This window comes from Muscardinus avellanarius, assembly GCF_963383645.1.
Source record: "Muscardinus avellanarius genome assembly, chromosome: 5".
Classification (NCBI taxonomy): domain Eukaryota; kingdom Metazoa; phylum Chordata; class Mammalia; order Rodentia; family Gliridae; genus Muscardinus; species Muscardinus avellanarius.
Genome location: NC_137790.1, coordinates 16,646,180 through 16,662,586, shown reverse-complemented (window position 1 = coordinate 16,662,586; position 16,407 = coordinate 16,646,180). Strand labels below are relative to the sequence as shown.

At 37.7% G+C, this 16,407-nt stretch overlaps 1 protein-coding gene across 1 annotated transcript in view; it reads left to right on the top strand.

The window, feature by feature from the left end:
* Positions 1-15,686, top strand: part of USP16 (ubiquitin specific peptidase 16) — a gene marked incomplete at both ends in the record, with an annotated part of 40,119 nt that extends 24,433 nt beyond the window's left edge. The window contains 10 exon segments of the mRNA XM_080696471.1: positions 181-268; positions 1,549-1,627; positions 3,338-3,429; positions 4,183-4,239; positions 5,642-5,818; positions 9,264-9,939; positions 11,429-11,523; positions 12,609-12,695; positions 15,298-15,454; positions 15,562-15,686. Of these exon segments, the coding sequence (XP_080552597.1) occupies positions 181-268; positions 1,549-1,627; positions 3,338-3,429; positions 4,183-4,239; positions 5,642-5,818; positions 9,264-9,939; positions 11,429-11,523; positions 12,609-12,695; positions 15,298-15,454; positions 15,562-15,686 (1,633 nt within the window).
* Between the last annotated feature and the right edge of the window lie 721 nt (positions 15,687-16,407).

The following is a 16,407-nucleotide window of genomic DNA, read 5'->3' as shown; positions in this document are numbered from 1 at the left end:
TATGTGATAATCCTGTCTGCCAAGAATGTTATTTGACTGAACAGAAACTTTGAGAAAATCACAGCACTCATATTTGGGATATGATCCCAAGATCTTTTACAGTCAGCTTCTTATTTTAGTAGACTCATCATTGCTTTTCTTTCTGTTTCTGTTTTTTTTTTTTTTTTTTTTCCCCTATAGAGCAGTACGGTTTAAAGGCTACCAGCAGCAAGACAGCCAGGAGCTCCTTCGCTATTTATTGGATGGGATGAGAGCAGAAGAACACCAAGTTAGCATATTATGACCATCATCTTTTATAATTCCATCTCATGAACTTATTTGCCATCTGCTGTCTTAATAGCTGTTAAAGCAATGGGAGCTAGTCTTTGGGGTTGTTTTACTTTTTTTTTTTCTACACTAGCGTTTTCAACCAATATTTACTTTATTAGGATAGATCAAGAGAATTAGGAATGCTTTCTCTTTTTGCTTGGTTTAAACATCTTTTTTTTTTTTTTTTTGCTTGATTGTGTACAGTAATGTTGTGCTTTAAGGACTCTCTTGTGTTAGCTTCTACTAGGAAAGCTACAGAGTATTGGAAAATATTTCTCTCAGAATAATTTCTAATCAGAGTATACTCTTGCCCTTTCTTAGCATGATTTGGTACAATTTTTTGAATCTAGGAAGCATTTTTATTTTATGAGAACAGGAAATATTTGTTGCATTTAAGAATTTTTGACCTGGGCATTATGGCGCACGCTTGTAATCTCAGCATTTGGGAGGCTGAGATTTAGGATCACGGTTCGCGGACAGCCTCAAGCTACTTAATGAGGCCCTCCACAACTTAGTGAGACCCTGTTTCAAAATAAAGAATAAAAAAGAATAGGACTGGGGGTGTAACTCGGGTATTTGAATACCACTGGGTTCCATCCCCAGACCTGCAAAAAAAAAAAAAAAAAAAAAAAAAATTGAGTTACCAGGATGTAAAATAATGTACTTGGCAAAGTGAATTTAATTCATTATTAATAGTGATGATAGTTAATAAGTTAGTATTTAATTCAGCACTTACTTTATACCAAGCACTATTCTCAGTGACTTACATGAGTGCCTTAGTTCCTCGCCCCATAGGTGCCAGCCTGTGGGATGACACTAGCCGTCGTGGAGTTCAGTCCCTAGCTCAGGGCCTCCCCCAGTAAGGATGGAGCTGAACGTGGAGAGCTGGGGTCAGTTCCTGCAGTTCTCCTGTAACCACTCTTCTTCTAGGACAGTGGTTTCAGTGTCTTTCCTGAAGAGGTTAGCATGTTTTGAAAAGCTTTGGTTTGAATAGGTTTAAGACCTTCAAATGATAAGACAATACTTTTATTCAGGGGTTAGTGATTGCTTTATAAGTATAATTCTTTTTAGCTCCTTGAATTAATTTTGAAAATGATTTTTTTGAGACAGTTTTTATTTTAGTAAATCTTGGGAGCTACATCTTGATCTTTCCTTGACTTGCTTACAATATTTTCTAAGGAAAATAAATATAAAACTTAAAATTTAATAGTATATATATATCCATTTTATTACTTTTAGAGAGTGAGTAAAGGAATTCTTAAAGCATTTGGTAATTCTACTGAAAAATTGGATGAAGAACTAAAAAATAAAGTGAAAGGTAATGTCTGACTTTTTGAACTAAAACACTATAGTTGAATTCCTCTGTACCCTAGGACAAGATGACTGGCACATGTATTTCAAATCCACAATTAGTAACATATCTCTGTATCACCATTGATTTTTAAAAATATTTAGTATTCCAAAGATGAATATTCTAGAAAAAATTAACTTGTGATCTATTCTTTTATGCACTATTACAGTGAAATTTATAATGATAGACCTAAGATAATTTTTTGTGTGTGTGTGTGGTACTGAGGGTGGAACCAGAGACTTTTCTACCTCAGGGCTATACTCCCATACATATTTTTTAATACTTTATTTGGAAACAGGGTCTTATTAAGCTACTGAGAGCTTCACTATGTAGCTGAGGCTGGCTTTGAACCTGTGTGATCCTTCTCTCTTAGTCTCCCAAGTGCTAAAATTACACGTGTGTGTCACCATGCCCAGCTTGATGACATGACAATTTTATTTTTCAAAAATTTAGAATTAAGCTTTGCATGCTGGTGCATGCTTGTAATCCCAATACTTGGGGGTCTGAGACAGGAGGATCGCAGATTTGCAGCCGGCCTCAGCTACTTAGGCCCTGTGTAACTTAATGAAACCCTGTTTCAAAATAAAGAATAAAAAATAGGGCTGGAGGTATGGTTCAGAGGTAGAATTTCCCTGGTTCCCCAGTACTGAAAAAAATTCATTTAAAAGTTTGGAATTATAATTAGCAGTATTATATGAATCCCACTTATTAATATGAGTTGTCAGTAGTAGTCGTCAACTATGGAGCCAACTTACTGTTGGGTGGCATGTAAGGATTTAGGACAGATCTCCCAGTAGAACTTACCATGGTTAGGGAATGCTTCTTAGATGTGGTTCTGCATAGAAGTCTCTAGCCACATCTGTCTCTCAAGCACTTGAAATGTGAATGGTGAAGCTGGAGAGCTATTGTTTTTCCTTTATGATTTTAATTATATTTAAATGGCACGAGTGACTAAGGGCTCTTGGATTGTAAAGCTCAGGCTCCAGTCACCTCATAGGAACGGCCTCCTTTGTGCCTTCTAAAACCTGACCAGTCACAGAGAACATGGCTGCTGCCACCATTTCTCTTAAAAACAGGCTTTTCATAAGTGGACACCTATCATTTGAATAATACTTATAAATATTGTCATTTGAAAAAGGAGGTGATTAGTTAAGATTATGTAACTTACACTAAATGTACCATGATTGTTCTTGAGAACATAGAAAATCAAGAGGAAGATTTGTTCTGAAATATTTTTCTGGAGTCTTTTTAAGTGTCAAAGGAGTTCGGTCTTAAAGTTTACAAAGCAAATTACATACATTTCTTTCCAAATTTGCCACTATCTTTTCATTATTGAGTATTAGAAGTAGAATATATTCAGCCTCACCTGACCTGTTCATTGTGCTGATAGTGCTATTGACACACAGAAAGTCTCACTGAGTTGAACTCTTGTTCAAACTAATATATCTTAGATAAAAACTTTTTCTTACTCATAAAAGTTGATTGTGTTAAATTGTATTATGCTCAGGTAGAGTATATGCTACTGACTTCTATAGCATACAAATAAATTATAGTAATTATAAATAGAGAAAATTATGGAACAGAAAATTAAAAGCAAAAGTTTAGATTAGGTAAATAAGTAGCTTTAACTTATTCAATTAATTATATAAAATAATTATAAACTTTTTTTCTTTACAGATTATGAAAAGAGAAAATCAGTACCAAGTTTTGTGGACCGTATCTTTGGTGGTGAGCTGACTAGTACAATCATGTGTGATGAATGCAGGACGGTGAGTGGATGTAGTGTGGGCTGCATTTGTTCATTGATACTCATTTAGTCTAGTTTATCAGTTGCTCCTTTCAAACACTGAAATGTCTAACTTTGTAGATTTTTTTTTTTTTTGTACTAAGAATGGAGCACAGCTCTGCACCTGAGCTATTATCTCTAGCCCTTTGTGAGATGAGTTCTTCTTGAGCTGCTCAGGCTGGCCTCAAACTTAAGATACTCTTGACTCATCCTCCCATAACTTCATAGACTTTTTTTTTTTAACTATCCAAATGTGTATGGTTTTTTGCTGGAAATATCAGCATTTCTAAAATCTTGAAGAAATTTCCTTTAAGAACTTAATTCCCCTAACCCAAAGTCCTCTACCATTTTTCATTTCTAATTTTTTTCAGCTCTTTTTTATTAAAATGTAGCCCTCTTACCCATGTGTGGTGGCGCACACTTGTAATCCCTGCGCTTGGGAGGCTGAGACAGGATCGCACAGGTTCAAAGCCAGCCTCAGCTACTTAGGCTCTCAGCAACTCAGTGAGACCCTGTTTCCAAATATAATATAAAATAGGTCTGGGAGTATAGTTCGGAGGTAGAAAAGCCCCCAGTAGTATAGTTTGGAGGTAGTTCCACCCCCAGTACCCCCCCCCCCACACACACACACACACTCACACAAATTACCCCCCACTCCAGGGTGGGAAGGGTCTTAGTATGTATGTTTAATGTGAATTTCTTCTGTTCTTTACATTTTCTCTTTTGGTTGTTTAAGGTCTCCTTGGTTCATGAATCTTTCCTTGATTTGTCTCTTCCAGTTTTGGATGATCAGGTAAGACTATTGAATTTAGTATTGAAGTAGGTTGGTTTTTTTTTTTTGTTTTGTTTTTTTTTGTTTTTTTGCAGGTATGGAGGTGGAACCCAGGGGCATTCGACCTCCAAGCTACACCCCCTGCCCTATTTTTTTATTCTTTATTTTGAAACCGGGTCTCACTGAGTTGCAGAGGGCCTCACTAAGTAGCTGAGGCTGTCCGTGAACCACGATCCTCCCATCTCAGCCTCCCGAATGCTGGGATTACAAGCGTGTGCCACCATGCCCGGCTAACTTCTGTTAGATTTTATTGGGGAAAGCTTTGTCACCTTTTTCAAATTTATACTTTTCAGAGCTGGGTGTGGTGGCACATACTTGTAATCCCAGCACTTGGGAGGCTGAGACAGGAGGATTGCACAGGTTTGAAGCCAGCCTCAGCTACTCAGTGTAAGCCTCTCAGCAACTAGTGAGACCCTGTTTCCAAATAAAGTATAAAAAATAGGTCTGAGAGTATAGCCTGGAGGTAGAAAAGCCCCTGAGTTTCACCCCTAGTACCACAAAAATAAAAATACAAACAAAAGATTTATGCATTTCAAGCCCGTGAGAAATTTTTTCTTCATCTAGTTCAGATTCCTTTTAGTATTGAGTGTGTAAATGTTAGAGAAGTACAGTGTCAGTTTTAAACCATACTTTTTTTGTTCCCTTAAGTAGTTTTAGGAAAAAAGAAACAGACTAAGAATATTTGATAAGTCATTATTCAACTTCATAGGAATTAGGAGTCTCTTACCCTGTTACTTAATGGCTAGCATCACACCACACTTAATTTTCTGTAAAGCTATCATTTACATACCAGAAAGAAAAGAAGTACCTGTGGGGTTTATAAACAAATCACTTAAATGGACATATTTAGCCGGGCATGCGTGGTGGCGCACGCTTGTAATCCCAGCATTTGGGAGGTTGAGACTGGAGGATCGCGGTTCACAGACAGCCTCAGCTACTTAGTGAGGCCCTTCGCTACTCAGTGAGACCCTGTTTCAAAATAAAGAATAAAAATTTGGGCAGGAGATGTAGCTCGGAGGTCAAGTGTCTCTGGTTTCCATCCCCAGACCCGCAAAAAAAAAAAAAAGGAAATATTTACTATGTGATTCAGACTATATCTATTAAAATTTAATTATATTTCTTTTTATTAAACTTATGTGAAATTCCTTTATGCGTATTTTTTTTTTTTGTTTGCTCAGTATGTGAAGATTGCTTTCTAGTATTTGAGGTGAATGAATCCTGTCCTCTGTATGTTTTCAGATGTTGTGGAAAGTAAAGCTAGTAAAACAAGAATAGGAAAATTTTTAGGTAACATGAATTGTTTTTCACGAAATGATAATTGTAAAATTTTTGTATTGACTCATATTTTCTCCACATTTTTAAGGGTGTTAAGAAAACGATAAATGATAAAAATCTAAAAAAGACAATGGAGGATAAAGATAACGATAGTGAAGAAGAAAAAGATAATGACAGTTACATAAAAGAGAGAAATGATATTCCTTCAGGAACAAGTAAACACTTACAGAAAAAAGCGAAGAAGCAAGCCAAAAAGCAAGCCAAGGTGCGTAACCGGAGAAACCGTGATTTGTATAGTTTGAAATTTTGAGTTTGTAGTCTGAATTCATTTGGCAGTTACCAAATTATCTCATTTAGTATTCTCTATTGAGAAAGCTTTGATTATATCAGCTGGGTGTGTTGGTGCACGCTTTTGCAATCCCAGCATTTGGGAGGCTGAGACAGGAGGATCGAAGTTCACATCCAGTCTCAGCTACTTAGTGAGGCCCTCTGCAACTCAGTGAGACCCTGTTTCAAAATACAGAATAAATAGGGCTGAGGGTGTAGCTCGGAGGTAAAATGCTGCCCCCCTCCCGGTTCCATCCCTGTTTCAAAAAATAAAGGAGGGGGGCTGTATTTCTTTTTCTTTACTTAATTTTGCATTGTTTGAGGACAACTTTTTTTGGGTACGTTTAATTCTTTTTCAACTTAATTTTTTGAGTTACTAATACTTGACCTTCAAAAATTAAAAAATTAGAAGCCAAGTGTGGTGGTACATACTTATAATCCTTGTACCTGGGAGAGGATCATAGGTTTGAGGACAGCCTCAGCTACTTAGTGAGACTCTGATTCAAAATAAAGAATAAAAAACAGGGCTGGAGTTAATAGCTTGGAGGTCAAATGCACTTGGGTTCAATCCTCAATTCTGCATAAAAGATAAAAAGAATCTTTAAAGGTATAGAGTGAAATCTCCCACCACTCTTATCTTATGACATGAGAAACCAGTGTCATTAGTTTGATATATATCCTTCTGGAGCTTTTTGTGGAAAATATGAGCAAATATATGTTGTCCTCCTCGCCCCCTTTTAACTGTACACACTATTCTGGACCTACTTTTGTTTGTTTACTTATACTTAATTCGATTCTTGGTTACCTTTTCATTTCAGGACACAGTGTTTCTTTATTCTTTTTTTCAGCAACATAGTGTTCTATCTCATGGATGTACTATAATTTATTTAACCATTTTTCTATTGCCCTAGGTTCTTTTTTTTAAGATTTAAAAGAGTTTATTTAAAAGATAGAAATACAGAAGACAGTTACAGCCCCATGCCATTCAGAAATGGCACGGGGTGGGGGGTGGTTCAAACGAATTCACTGAAGATACAACATATGGACCAGAATTTTTATACACATGTCCTCCATCTTGTTCACATAATTCTGACGTAGTAAATGTCCCTGTAAGGTTCCTCCCCCAAGGTGCCTTCTTTCATGAAGGTTGACCCCCTCCTCCCATCCTAGCTAGATTATCCATTTATTATGTAAACCTATCTTTAGAATGAGGATGAGGAAGTCCTAGTTCCCCTCTCCTGTTGACTTGCTAATTACCTTTAGCTAGGTTAATTTACATTGGAATAATTGCCTGCTGTTTTGGACAGAAACCAAGTCCTTTCACCAGTTTTTGAAATATATTAATATTCAGAGCTTTCTCAAATCTTCCTAGGCCATTCCCTCTACTGGTACATTCCCCCCTCTGTTTAGTAACTTCCTGATACATGTCAGGCCAAATGTAAACATAGAAAATACATTTTGACTATTACAATTCCCATAAATTCTTTCCTATTATCATTACATTCATGTACCCATAGCAAAGGAATAAGGGTGATGACTCATCGAGCTTCTTGAAGCTGAACAGGGGTGATGTAAGGGGGCCCTGGCTTAGGGTACACATGTATGTAATTGCCATGGGGAAATCAGATGGGTCCATGTTGTATGCCGCTATGACCATCCAAAGGGCTTCGATAGATGCCCTTGTCAGTTTCTGTCTGTAACACCATCTGAAGTCTGAAAGCTTCCAGCCTTCAAGATGCAGTGGCTTTCGGGGTACCGTCAGCTGGAGTTGCCTTTGGCTCGAAAGATAGCCTCGTGTGGGCACCAAAAATGTTACAATTTGGGAAACCGTGCCCAGAGATCTCTGTTAAGACCCCTGGGAATAATTCCCCGAGCCCCCCCCCACTCCTCCCCCCAAAAAACAAAACAGAAAAAACCGCGGGTTCTTGTCCTGAGCTAAGGATAAGTATATAATAGCCCGGACTCTTGCTGAAGATTTAAAAGAGTTTATTAAAAAGATAGAAATACAGAAGACAGTTACAGCCCCGTGCCATTCAGAAATGGCATGGGGGGGGGTGGTTCGAACGAATTCACCCGTTTTAGGTTATTTCTAGTCTTTTGTTTTGAGGGCAATGCTGTAGTGGGTAACCTTGACCTTGTGTCATCTGTACAGTAAATTTTGAGAAAAAGGATTGCATTCTTAGTTTTGATAGGTATTACCTAGTTTGTTTGTTTGTTTGTTTATTAATTAATTAATTAATTTATTTATTTATTTTTGCAGTACTGGGGATGGAACCCAGGGGCATTCTACCTCTGAGCTACACGCCCCCTGCCCTATTTTTTATTTTTAGTTTGAAACAGGGTCTCACTGAGTTGCAGAGGGCCTCACTAAGTAGCTGAGGCTGGCCGCAGACCATGATCCTCCTGTCTCAGCCTCCCAAATGCTGGGATTACAAGTGTGTGCCACCACGCCTGGCTTATGTTACCTAGTTTTATTCCTCAAAGATTATACCAGTTTTTATTCACACCATTAATATCTGAGACTTCCTGTTTCTTCTGATCCTTGACAGCAGTGTGTTAGCAAACTCCCAGATTTCTTCTGTTCTGATAGATGGGAAATCTTAACTCAGTGATTCTGTTTTGTACTTATTTTAATATAAATGAGGTTAAGGCTATAAGGTTAGCCTTACAGGGGCTGTCCTTTCAGTTACAAACAAAAATGCAAACCCCTTTGGGTCTTTAGATATTTTAGTAACAGGATTTTGATGAAATGCCATTTTTTCATCTTCTAGGATATAGACTACAAAGGCAAAAAGAGAAGTGATTTATAGGAGGAAAAATCTTTACTGTCCTTTTTACATGTATCCATGTGGCTTCCTTGCATTGTTGTTAACTTTGGGGCACTTTTCCCCAGAATACTTTCATCCATCCGTATGTACAAAGCAGTCCTATATTGTGCATCCTTGAGTTTTCAGTTTGTTATTTCTCAGTGAAACTTTAACCCAATCATCATAACTCTTACACATCTTTCTGTATTGAGTTAAATACACCATAGGGTTTAAAACTTGGCTGCTTCGTTTTAACAGTCACAGTACTAGGTCATGTCTTTTAGAACAGAGATGGTATCTTCCACATTTTTATTTCCCCAGTGGAACAATTATTTGGTGATTGATGATTTTTCCTGATTTTATTTAAAAACTTTTCTTCATAATTTATTTGAACCCTAATAGTACAGAAACTTTTAGAATTAGATTCTGAGAGTGAACTCCTCCTTATGAAAATATTTTGATTGATAAACAGTCAAACTTGATGGTACATGTGTGCTCTTTCTGTTTCTTTTCCTGTCTAAGCATTTCTATCTTTATCTCTTCTTTTTATTAATGTTTAATATTCCTTTTACATAGAACCAACGAAGGCAGCAAAAAATTCAAGGAAAAGTTCTTCCTTTAAAAGATATCTCTACCGTTGACCATCCTGAAAATAATGAAAGTGAGGCTGAAATCTCACTCCAGGAAGAAGTTGATATCACATCCAATCATCTTTCACAAGAGGAAGTTGCACATGAAGAAATTTGTGATCACCAGAAAGATCTGAATGGCCAAGAAAAAACAATAGAAAGTATAATGACAGAAAGTATAACTGACAATCAGACACCTGTAGAGGAAATAGATATTAAAAATGTTAGCATGGCTGCTGGCTTAGAGGATTTGGCATCTTCTTCTGAACCGACTAGGATTTTAAATGGTGCCCACGTTAAGGAAGAGAGCAATGGAGAAGAGGACATTTCCAGTAGTTTTAAAAACCTTAATTTAAATGCTGTTCTTCAACCTGATGAAATAGATATAGAGATTCTGAATGACAGTCATCTACCGGGGACAAAAGTATATGAGGTTTTCAATGAAGATCCAGAAACCGCTTTCTATACTCTTGCAAATAGGGACACTTTTAGTACAGATGACTGTTCGATCCAGCATTGTTTATATCAGTTCACCCGTAATGAGAAACTTCGAGATGCGAATAAACTGCTTTGTGAAGTATGTACACGGAGACAGTATAATGGATCTAAGGCAAATATAAAAGGTATTTTTGTTTTCTCACTGTATATAAAATTAATATTTTGGGGTACATTTTGCACTGCATAGAGTACTCTTCTATTGTAATCATAATGGGATTTGAATGTCAATAAGTCCTTTGTGTGTAATTTTTTTTTTTTTTTTCGGTACTAGAGATGGAATCCAGGGGCATTCTACCTCTGAGCTACATCCCCAGCCCTATTTTTTATTCTTTATTTTGAAACAGGGTCTCACTGAGTTGTGGAGGGCCTCACTAGGTAGTTGAGGCTGTCTGCGAGTATTTATAAATGATTAGATGATAGGAAAATCACTTTGGACCCTAATTAAAAAAAAGTTATGTTCCCTATAATAATTTCATTCTTTCTTTTTAATAGAGTAAAATCAGACCCAATTATTTCTATTTAAAAAAAAAATTTTCTTTGGTACTGGATGGGGATGGAATCCAAGGGCATTCTACCTTCAAGCTATACCCCCAGCCCTATTATTTTATTCTTTATTTTGAAACGGTCTCACTGAGTTCTGAAGGGCCTTACTAAGTAGCCGAGGATGGCCGCAAAATGTGATCCTCCAGTCTCAGCCTCCCATATGCTGGGATTACAAGTGTGTGCCACCACATCCGGCTTATTTCTAAACGTTTTTGTTCATAAAAATTTTATGTACACCAGGTATGGTGGCACATGTTTATAATCCCAGCATTTGGGAGGCTGAGACAGGAGAATCTCAATTCGCTGACAGCCTCAACTATTTAGTGTGACCCTTTGCAACTCATTGAGACCCTGTTTCAAAATAACAAATAAAAAATAGGACTGGGGGTGTAGCTTGGAGGTAGAATGCCCCTGGTACCACAAAAAAGAAAACAAAATTATGTACTGTTTTTTTACATGTAAATATCTAGAAAATGTCCTTGATTTTGCTTCTTGGTCCAAAAGCCTAAAATATTTATTGGCCTTTATTAAGTTTGCTCTGTGTGTGTGCATGTGTGTTTTACTGGGGACTGAACCCAGGGGTCATTCTATCTCTTAGTTACAGCCCTATAGTCCTATTTTATTTTTTATTTTTATTTTATTTTTTATTATTATTATTATTATTTTTGGTGGTACTGGGGTTCCTGGAAACCTTTCTCTCTCCAGGTTACACTCCCAGACCTATTTTATATATTTTTTTAATTTGGAAACAGGGTCTCTTAAGCCAGTGTGGCTGGCTTCGAACCAGCGCAAAGTCCTCTTGTCTCCGCCTCCCAAGCATGGGGATTACAAGCGTGCACCACCACACCCAGCTTATTTTTTTATTCTTGAAATAGGTCTCACTAAGTTGTAGAGGACCTACGTTGCTGAAGTTGGCTGCAGACCTGTGATCCTCCTGTCTGAGCCTCCCAAGTAGTGGGATTACAGGCATGAATCACCATGTCTGGCTAGTTTGCAGTGATTTCATAACAAATCTAAATATTCTAGAGGTTAAAACGCTTTTCACATACTAAAATTTCTCCTTTTATGTAGGTGAAAGGCAGCATGTTTACACCAATGCCAAAAAGCAGATGCTAATTTCTCTTGCTCCTCCTGTTCTTACTCTTCATTTAAAGAGATTTCAGCAGGTAATTCTTTTTTGTTATCTAAAATTGTATTTTAAATATATAATACTTTACTTGTTATTGTCTCAACATATTATTGTTTCTTCAGTTTTCTGGCTTTATTCCTAATTCTAACTTCTTAGAAGTAAGAAAGTAAAAAAGTAAAAAAAAAGAAAAAGTAAAAAAGTCATCCAAGTGAAAGAGAAATTTAGACATAGTCCTTCCTCATCTTTCTTTCTCTTTCTTCCTTCCCTCCTTTCTTCCTTCCCTCCTTCCTTCCTTTCTTTCTTTCTTTCTTTCTTTCTTTCTTTCTTTCTTTCTTTCTTTCTTTCTTTCTTTCTTTCTTTCTTTCTTTCTTCTTTTTTTGGTGGTACTGGGGTTCCTGGAAGCCCTTCTACCTCCTAGCTACACTTGCAGACCTATTTTATATTTTTTTTATTTATTTGGAAACAGGGTCTCTTAAGCCAGCGAGGCTGACTACAAACCTGCGCGATCTTCCTATCTCTGCTTCCCAAGCGTGGGGATTACAAGCGTGTGCCACCACGCCCGGCTTATACTTGTTTTTTTTTTTTTTTTTGTATGATGTATTTGATCTAATTTTTACTGACACTTGATTAAAAAAATATTGGTTCCTTGGACTTTTATCATTTTGATGACCCTGTGCTTCTGGAATATGTACTATAGCACTACAGCTTTCAAATTATGTTCCAAATCCTGAAAGTACCCTTAAGTTCTTCAAGAAATGTTCCTTCTTATGGTTGGTATGGGCTAAGAGTTTATGTTTCATAGAAAAATATTCTGCTATTGCCAAGTTTTCAGCACTTAAAACACTTTTTGTCTAATCTGGCTTTTTTGAGTGACCAAGGTAGAAATGGTGAGCTCTCATTCTCAGCTTTCTTAATGTTTTAGGGATAGATAGATAGATGTGATGTGTAGTTAACAAAAACAAGCCAACTTGGAATCAAGTAGTGGTCAAGAAAATAGAGTCTCCCGAGTAGATTGAAGCAGAGCTGGTTCTATTGTCTTTGCATATTGGAAGAGGACTACAATTAACATATATAGCTTTTCCTGGAAAAGAACTGAATGTTATTTTATTTTTTTTTTTTTAGGCTGGTTTTAACCTACGCAAAGTCAACAGACACATAAAATTCCCAGAAATCTTAGATTTGGCTCCTTTTTGTACTCTTAAATGTAAGGTAGGTAAAAGTGGTTTTATTTTTGGGAGAATCCCTTAAAGAGAAATCAGTTGAATATTACGAATGTGATATACAGAACAGATGGGGTATGTATGCACTTGATCTGGCATGTTACTGGTTCAGGGAAGTCATGCCTATAAGGTAGACCGTGCCTCAGCTAACTTAGGAGTGACAGTGTGATGAATCAAAATGAAATAAGCTTCTCAGGCAAAAAGAAGAGCAGGAACAAAGGCACAGCAGTGTAAAAATAGGGTGGCGTGTGCCAGAGACTGGCAGTGTAAGCAGTCGCAGAGCTTACAGAAAATGGGAAATGAAGCCAGAGAAGTCAGGGCTTTGATGGTGAAGACGGTGGCCTTTATTAGGTATGCAAGAGGAAGTCACTGAAGGGTTTAAAGCATTTGGATATACATGTCTGAGGCCCTGGGCAGAGGTTAGGGCTAGAGAAAAAGGCCTGGAAATGATTATGTAGGTGGTTAAAAGTGAGCTGGGATTCCTTGTGTAGAGCATACAGAGAAGGATAATGTAGCCAAAAGCAGGACTCAAAAGCATCGGAGAGAAAGAGGCAGAGGCAGAAGGACAGGACACCATGAATCTCAAAGAATGTCCATGTTAAAGAATACTGAAGCTTAGTCTTAGACCACACTATTTACACATTTCAAATGCTTCACTGTAAGCATATTAAGTCTTCTGTATAAAATTTGAAGTGATTGAGAATCTACCCTTGTTCCCTCCCAATGTTAACTTCTTCGTGCAAGGTACAACTTCAGAATTGGTGATTGTAGTTATTTTTGTTACCAGTACATGCTAGGTTAGTTTAGTTGGTAAATAGGAGTACCTCTTACTACTTTTGAATTAGGAATTCATCCTTGTTCATTAAGAATTCATCTTTGGCCTAAAGTGCCATTGCCTTGTGCTCAAGTTTCAAAAAGACTAATTGCCCTTAGTGTCAGGATATCAGAGAAAAGGACTGTAAACTGTTTATGGATTAGACAGTGTAGAGGTCATGGTAAAAATGTTCAAGAATAGCATTGGGACCGTCAGTGGGATATGGTGGTGAAGTATGCATATATATTTAGAGGCTTTGGTAAGAAAAAGTGGTGGATCAAAAAGATTGTTTCTTAAAAATCTGTAAGACTTAAGTAGGTTTGTAGGCCCAGAAAAAAATCTGGGAGTTTAAGATAAAGCAGACTGTTGATTGAGCAAGATACAGGAGATTAGAAGGGGTGGGTTGAGGATGCTGAGTAGGAGTTTGTCTTTATACATAGGGGAGGTTCTTTGTCTTCTCAAGAATGGGCAGCATGTAGTTTTCCTTAAGTGAAGTCAGTGATAGTGAATAAAGGGTTTGGTTGCAATGGAAGAGGCAGGTAACATGAAGTCTCAGTTCTCAAACTTTCAATGTGCATGATTCACCTGGGAAGTAGACCTATAAACGGATGCTATAATTCTGGGGTGGGATCTAAGATTTTACATTTCTGATAAACTTGAGTAATGCTGCTGCTGCTTCATGGACATCTGAATAGCAAAGAGCTGCCCTGCACATGGGGAGGATGCCAAGAGGCTTCATGGGCCAGGAGAAAGTGAGGACTGGTGGATCCTGTTAGGTTAGAGAACAGCTGAGGTGAACTGGAGTAGAACTGTGGACTGAGACTAGATGAGTATGCTTCCAAACTTTTGAGTGATAATGACTAAAGCCCAGAATCTAGTCCTAGTGATGGTATTTGGCTAAAATGGAGTGGTTGTGAAAATCCCGAGCATCGTTAGTGAACACACAAACTGCTGGGGATGCTGGCAGGACTTGGGGTGGAAAAGTCAAGTTTTTTTTTCGGTGGTACTGGGGGTGGAACCCAGAGGCTTTCTACCTCCGGGCTATACTCCCAGACTTATTTTACATTTTTATTTGGAAACAGGGTCTCACTCAGTTGCTGAGAGCCTCACCAAGTAGCTGAGGCTGGCTTTAGACCTACGCAATCCTCCTGTCTCAGCCTCCCAAGCGCAGGGATTACAAGCGTGCGCCACCACGCCTGGCTCAACAGTTCTTGAGTGAAGTTTGGCAGCATAGATGAGCTGGAATGTAGTAACAGTACTACTAAAGGACAGTGGTGCCTGTTGAGGACTTTTTACAAGAGAACGTAAATGGAGCCGTCTGTAACTGGCCCCTGCCTGAGAGAATGCTTGTCTGCTTCCATTGCCAGCCCTAATGACATCTGGGGTCTTAAAAGAAGCAGGAAAGTGAGCACTTGAGAGTCTGCTTGGGCTTCTGATCCCAATGGGCCCTTGAAAATGTAAAGGGTATTGTAGAAAGATGAATGTTAGCCTCAATGGCTAGGGCTATTAAAAGTATTATTATCCTAAAACTCTTATTAAAGAATCTCTGGCAAGTTCAGTCCAGTTATTTAGTATCTGGGTAAGTTAAAGATTACATTAAGTGGCTCACTTGTTTTTCTTAGAAAGTTGCAACTGTTAGAGGTAGGGGAATAACAGATCAGGCTCATGAGTAATTTCTATACTCAAGGGATAAAGACTAGAAGTATAAACTTGTATTGCCAGTGACGTGTGTATAAATGAAACTAAAATAACTTTTGGATTCTATTCATTTTTAAAGAATGTTGCTGAAGAAAACACAAGAGTACTATATTCCTTATATGGAGTTGTTGAACACAGTGGTACTATGAGGTCAGGTCACTACACTGCCTATGCCAAGGCAAGAACTGCAAATAGTCATCTCTCTGATCTTGTTCTTCATGGTGATATTCCACAAGGTAAGCGGTCTGGGAAATTTCAGACACGGAGAAGATTATGACAAAACCACAATATAACTAACCTGAATCTTCCCATTTGTATTTACTTTTATATTTCCTCTTGACAGATTTTGAAATGGAATCAACCAAAGGGCAGTGGTTTCATATCAGTGATACACATGTGCAAGCCGTGCCTACAACTAAAGTACTAAACTCACAAGCGTACCTCCTGTTTTATGAGCGAATAGTGTAACAATGAAAAAAGTGCTTTCTCTGAAAACACACTTATGGCTTTTTTAATGGCTGTAATAACAATAAAAAAATTAAAGACTGTAAATCATGTTCACTTAATAGGAAGTACATAAAAGCAAATCATGTTTATTTAAATATTGAAGGCAAGAATACTTAATCCTCTGGTTTTGTATTATCATGGTGGTTTTTATTATTTTCTTGGAAATTCAAATTATTTAAGTCTTTTGTGCTTAATATGTTTGGGTGGTGGGTTGTGACACATCAATAAACTGACTTACCCCCAAAACTTGCTTTATTACTTAAAGTTGCTTTGACATACCCTACTAGGTGACATTTTAAAGAAATGTTTCAAGCCCGGTGAGGTGGCACACTCTTGTAATCCCAGCATTCAGGAGGTTGAGACCAGATGATTGCAGTTAGAGGTAAGCCTCAGCCAAGTCCTTTGCAACTTAGTGGCTAATGAAACTGCATTAAATATTAAATTTTTTTTTTTGCTGTACATGGGATGGAACTCAGGGGCTTTCTACCAAGGAGCTACACTCCCAGACCAATTTGTTATTCTTTATTTTGAAACAGGTTCTCACTAAGCTGCAGAGTGCACCACTAAGTAGCTGAGGCTAGCTGCAAACCCAGATCCTCCTGTCTCAACCTTCCAAGTACTGGGATTGCAAGAGTGCGCCACCATGCCCAGCCTAAGTGTGTTAATTTTATGAGCACAGGTG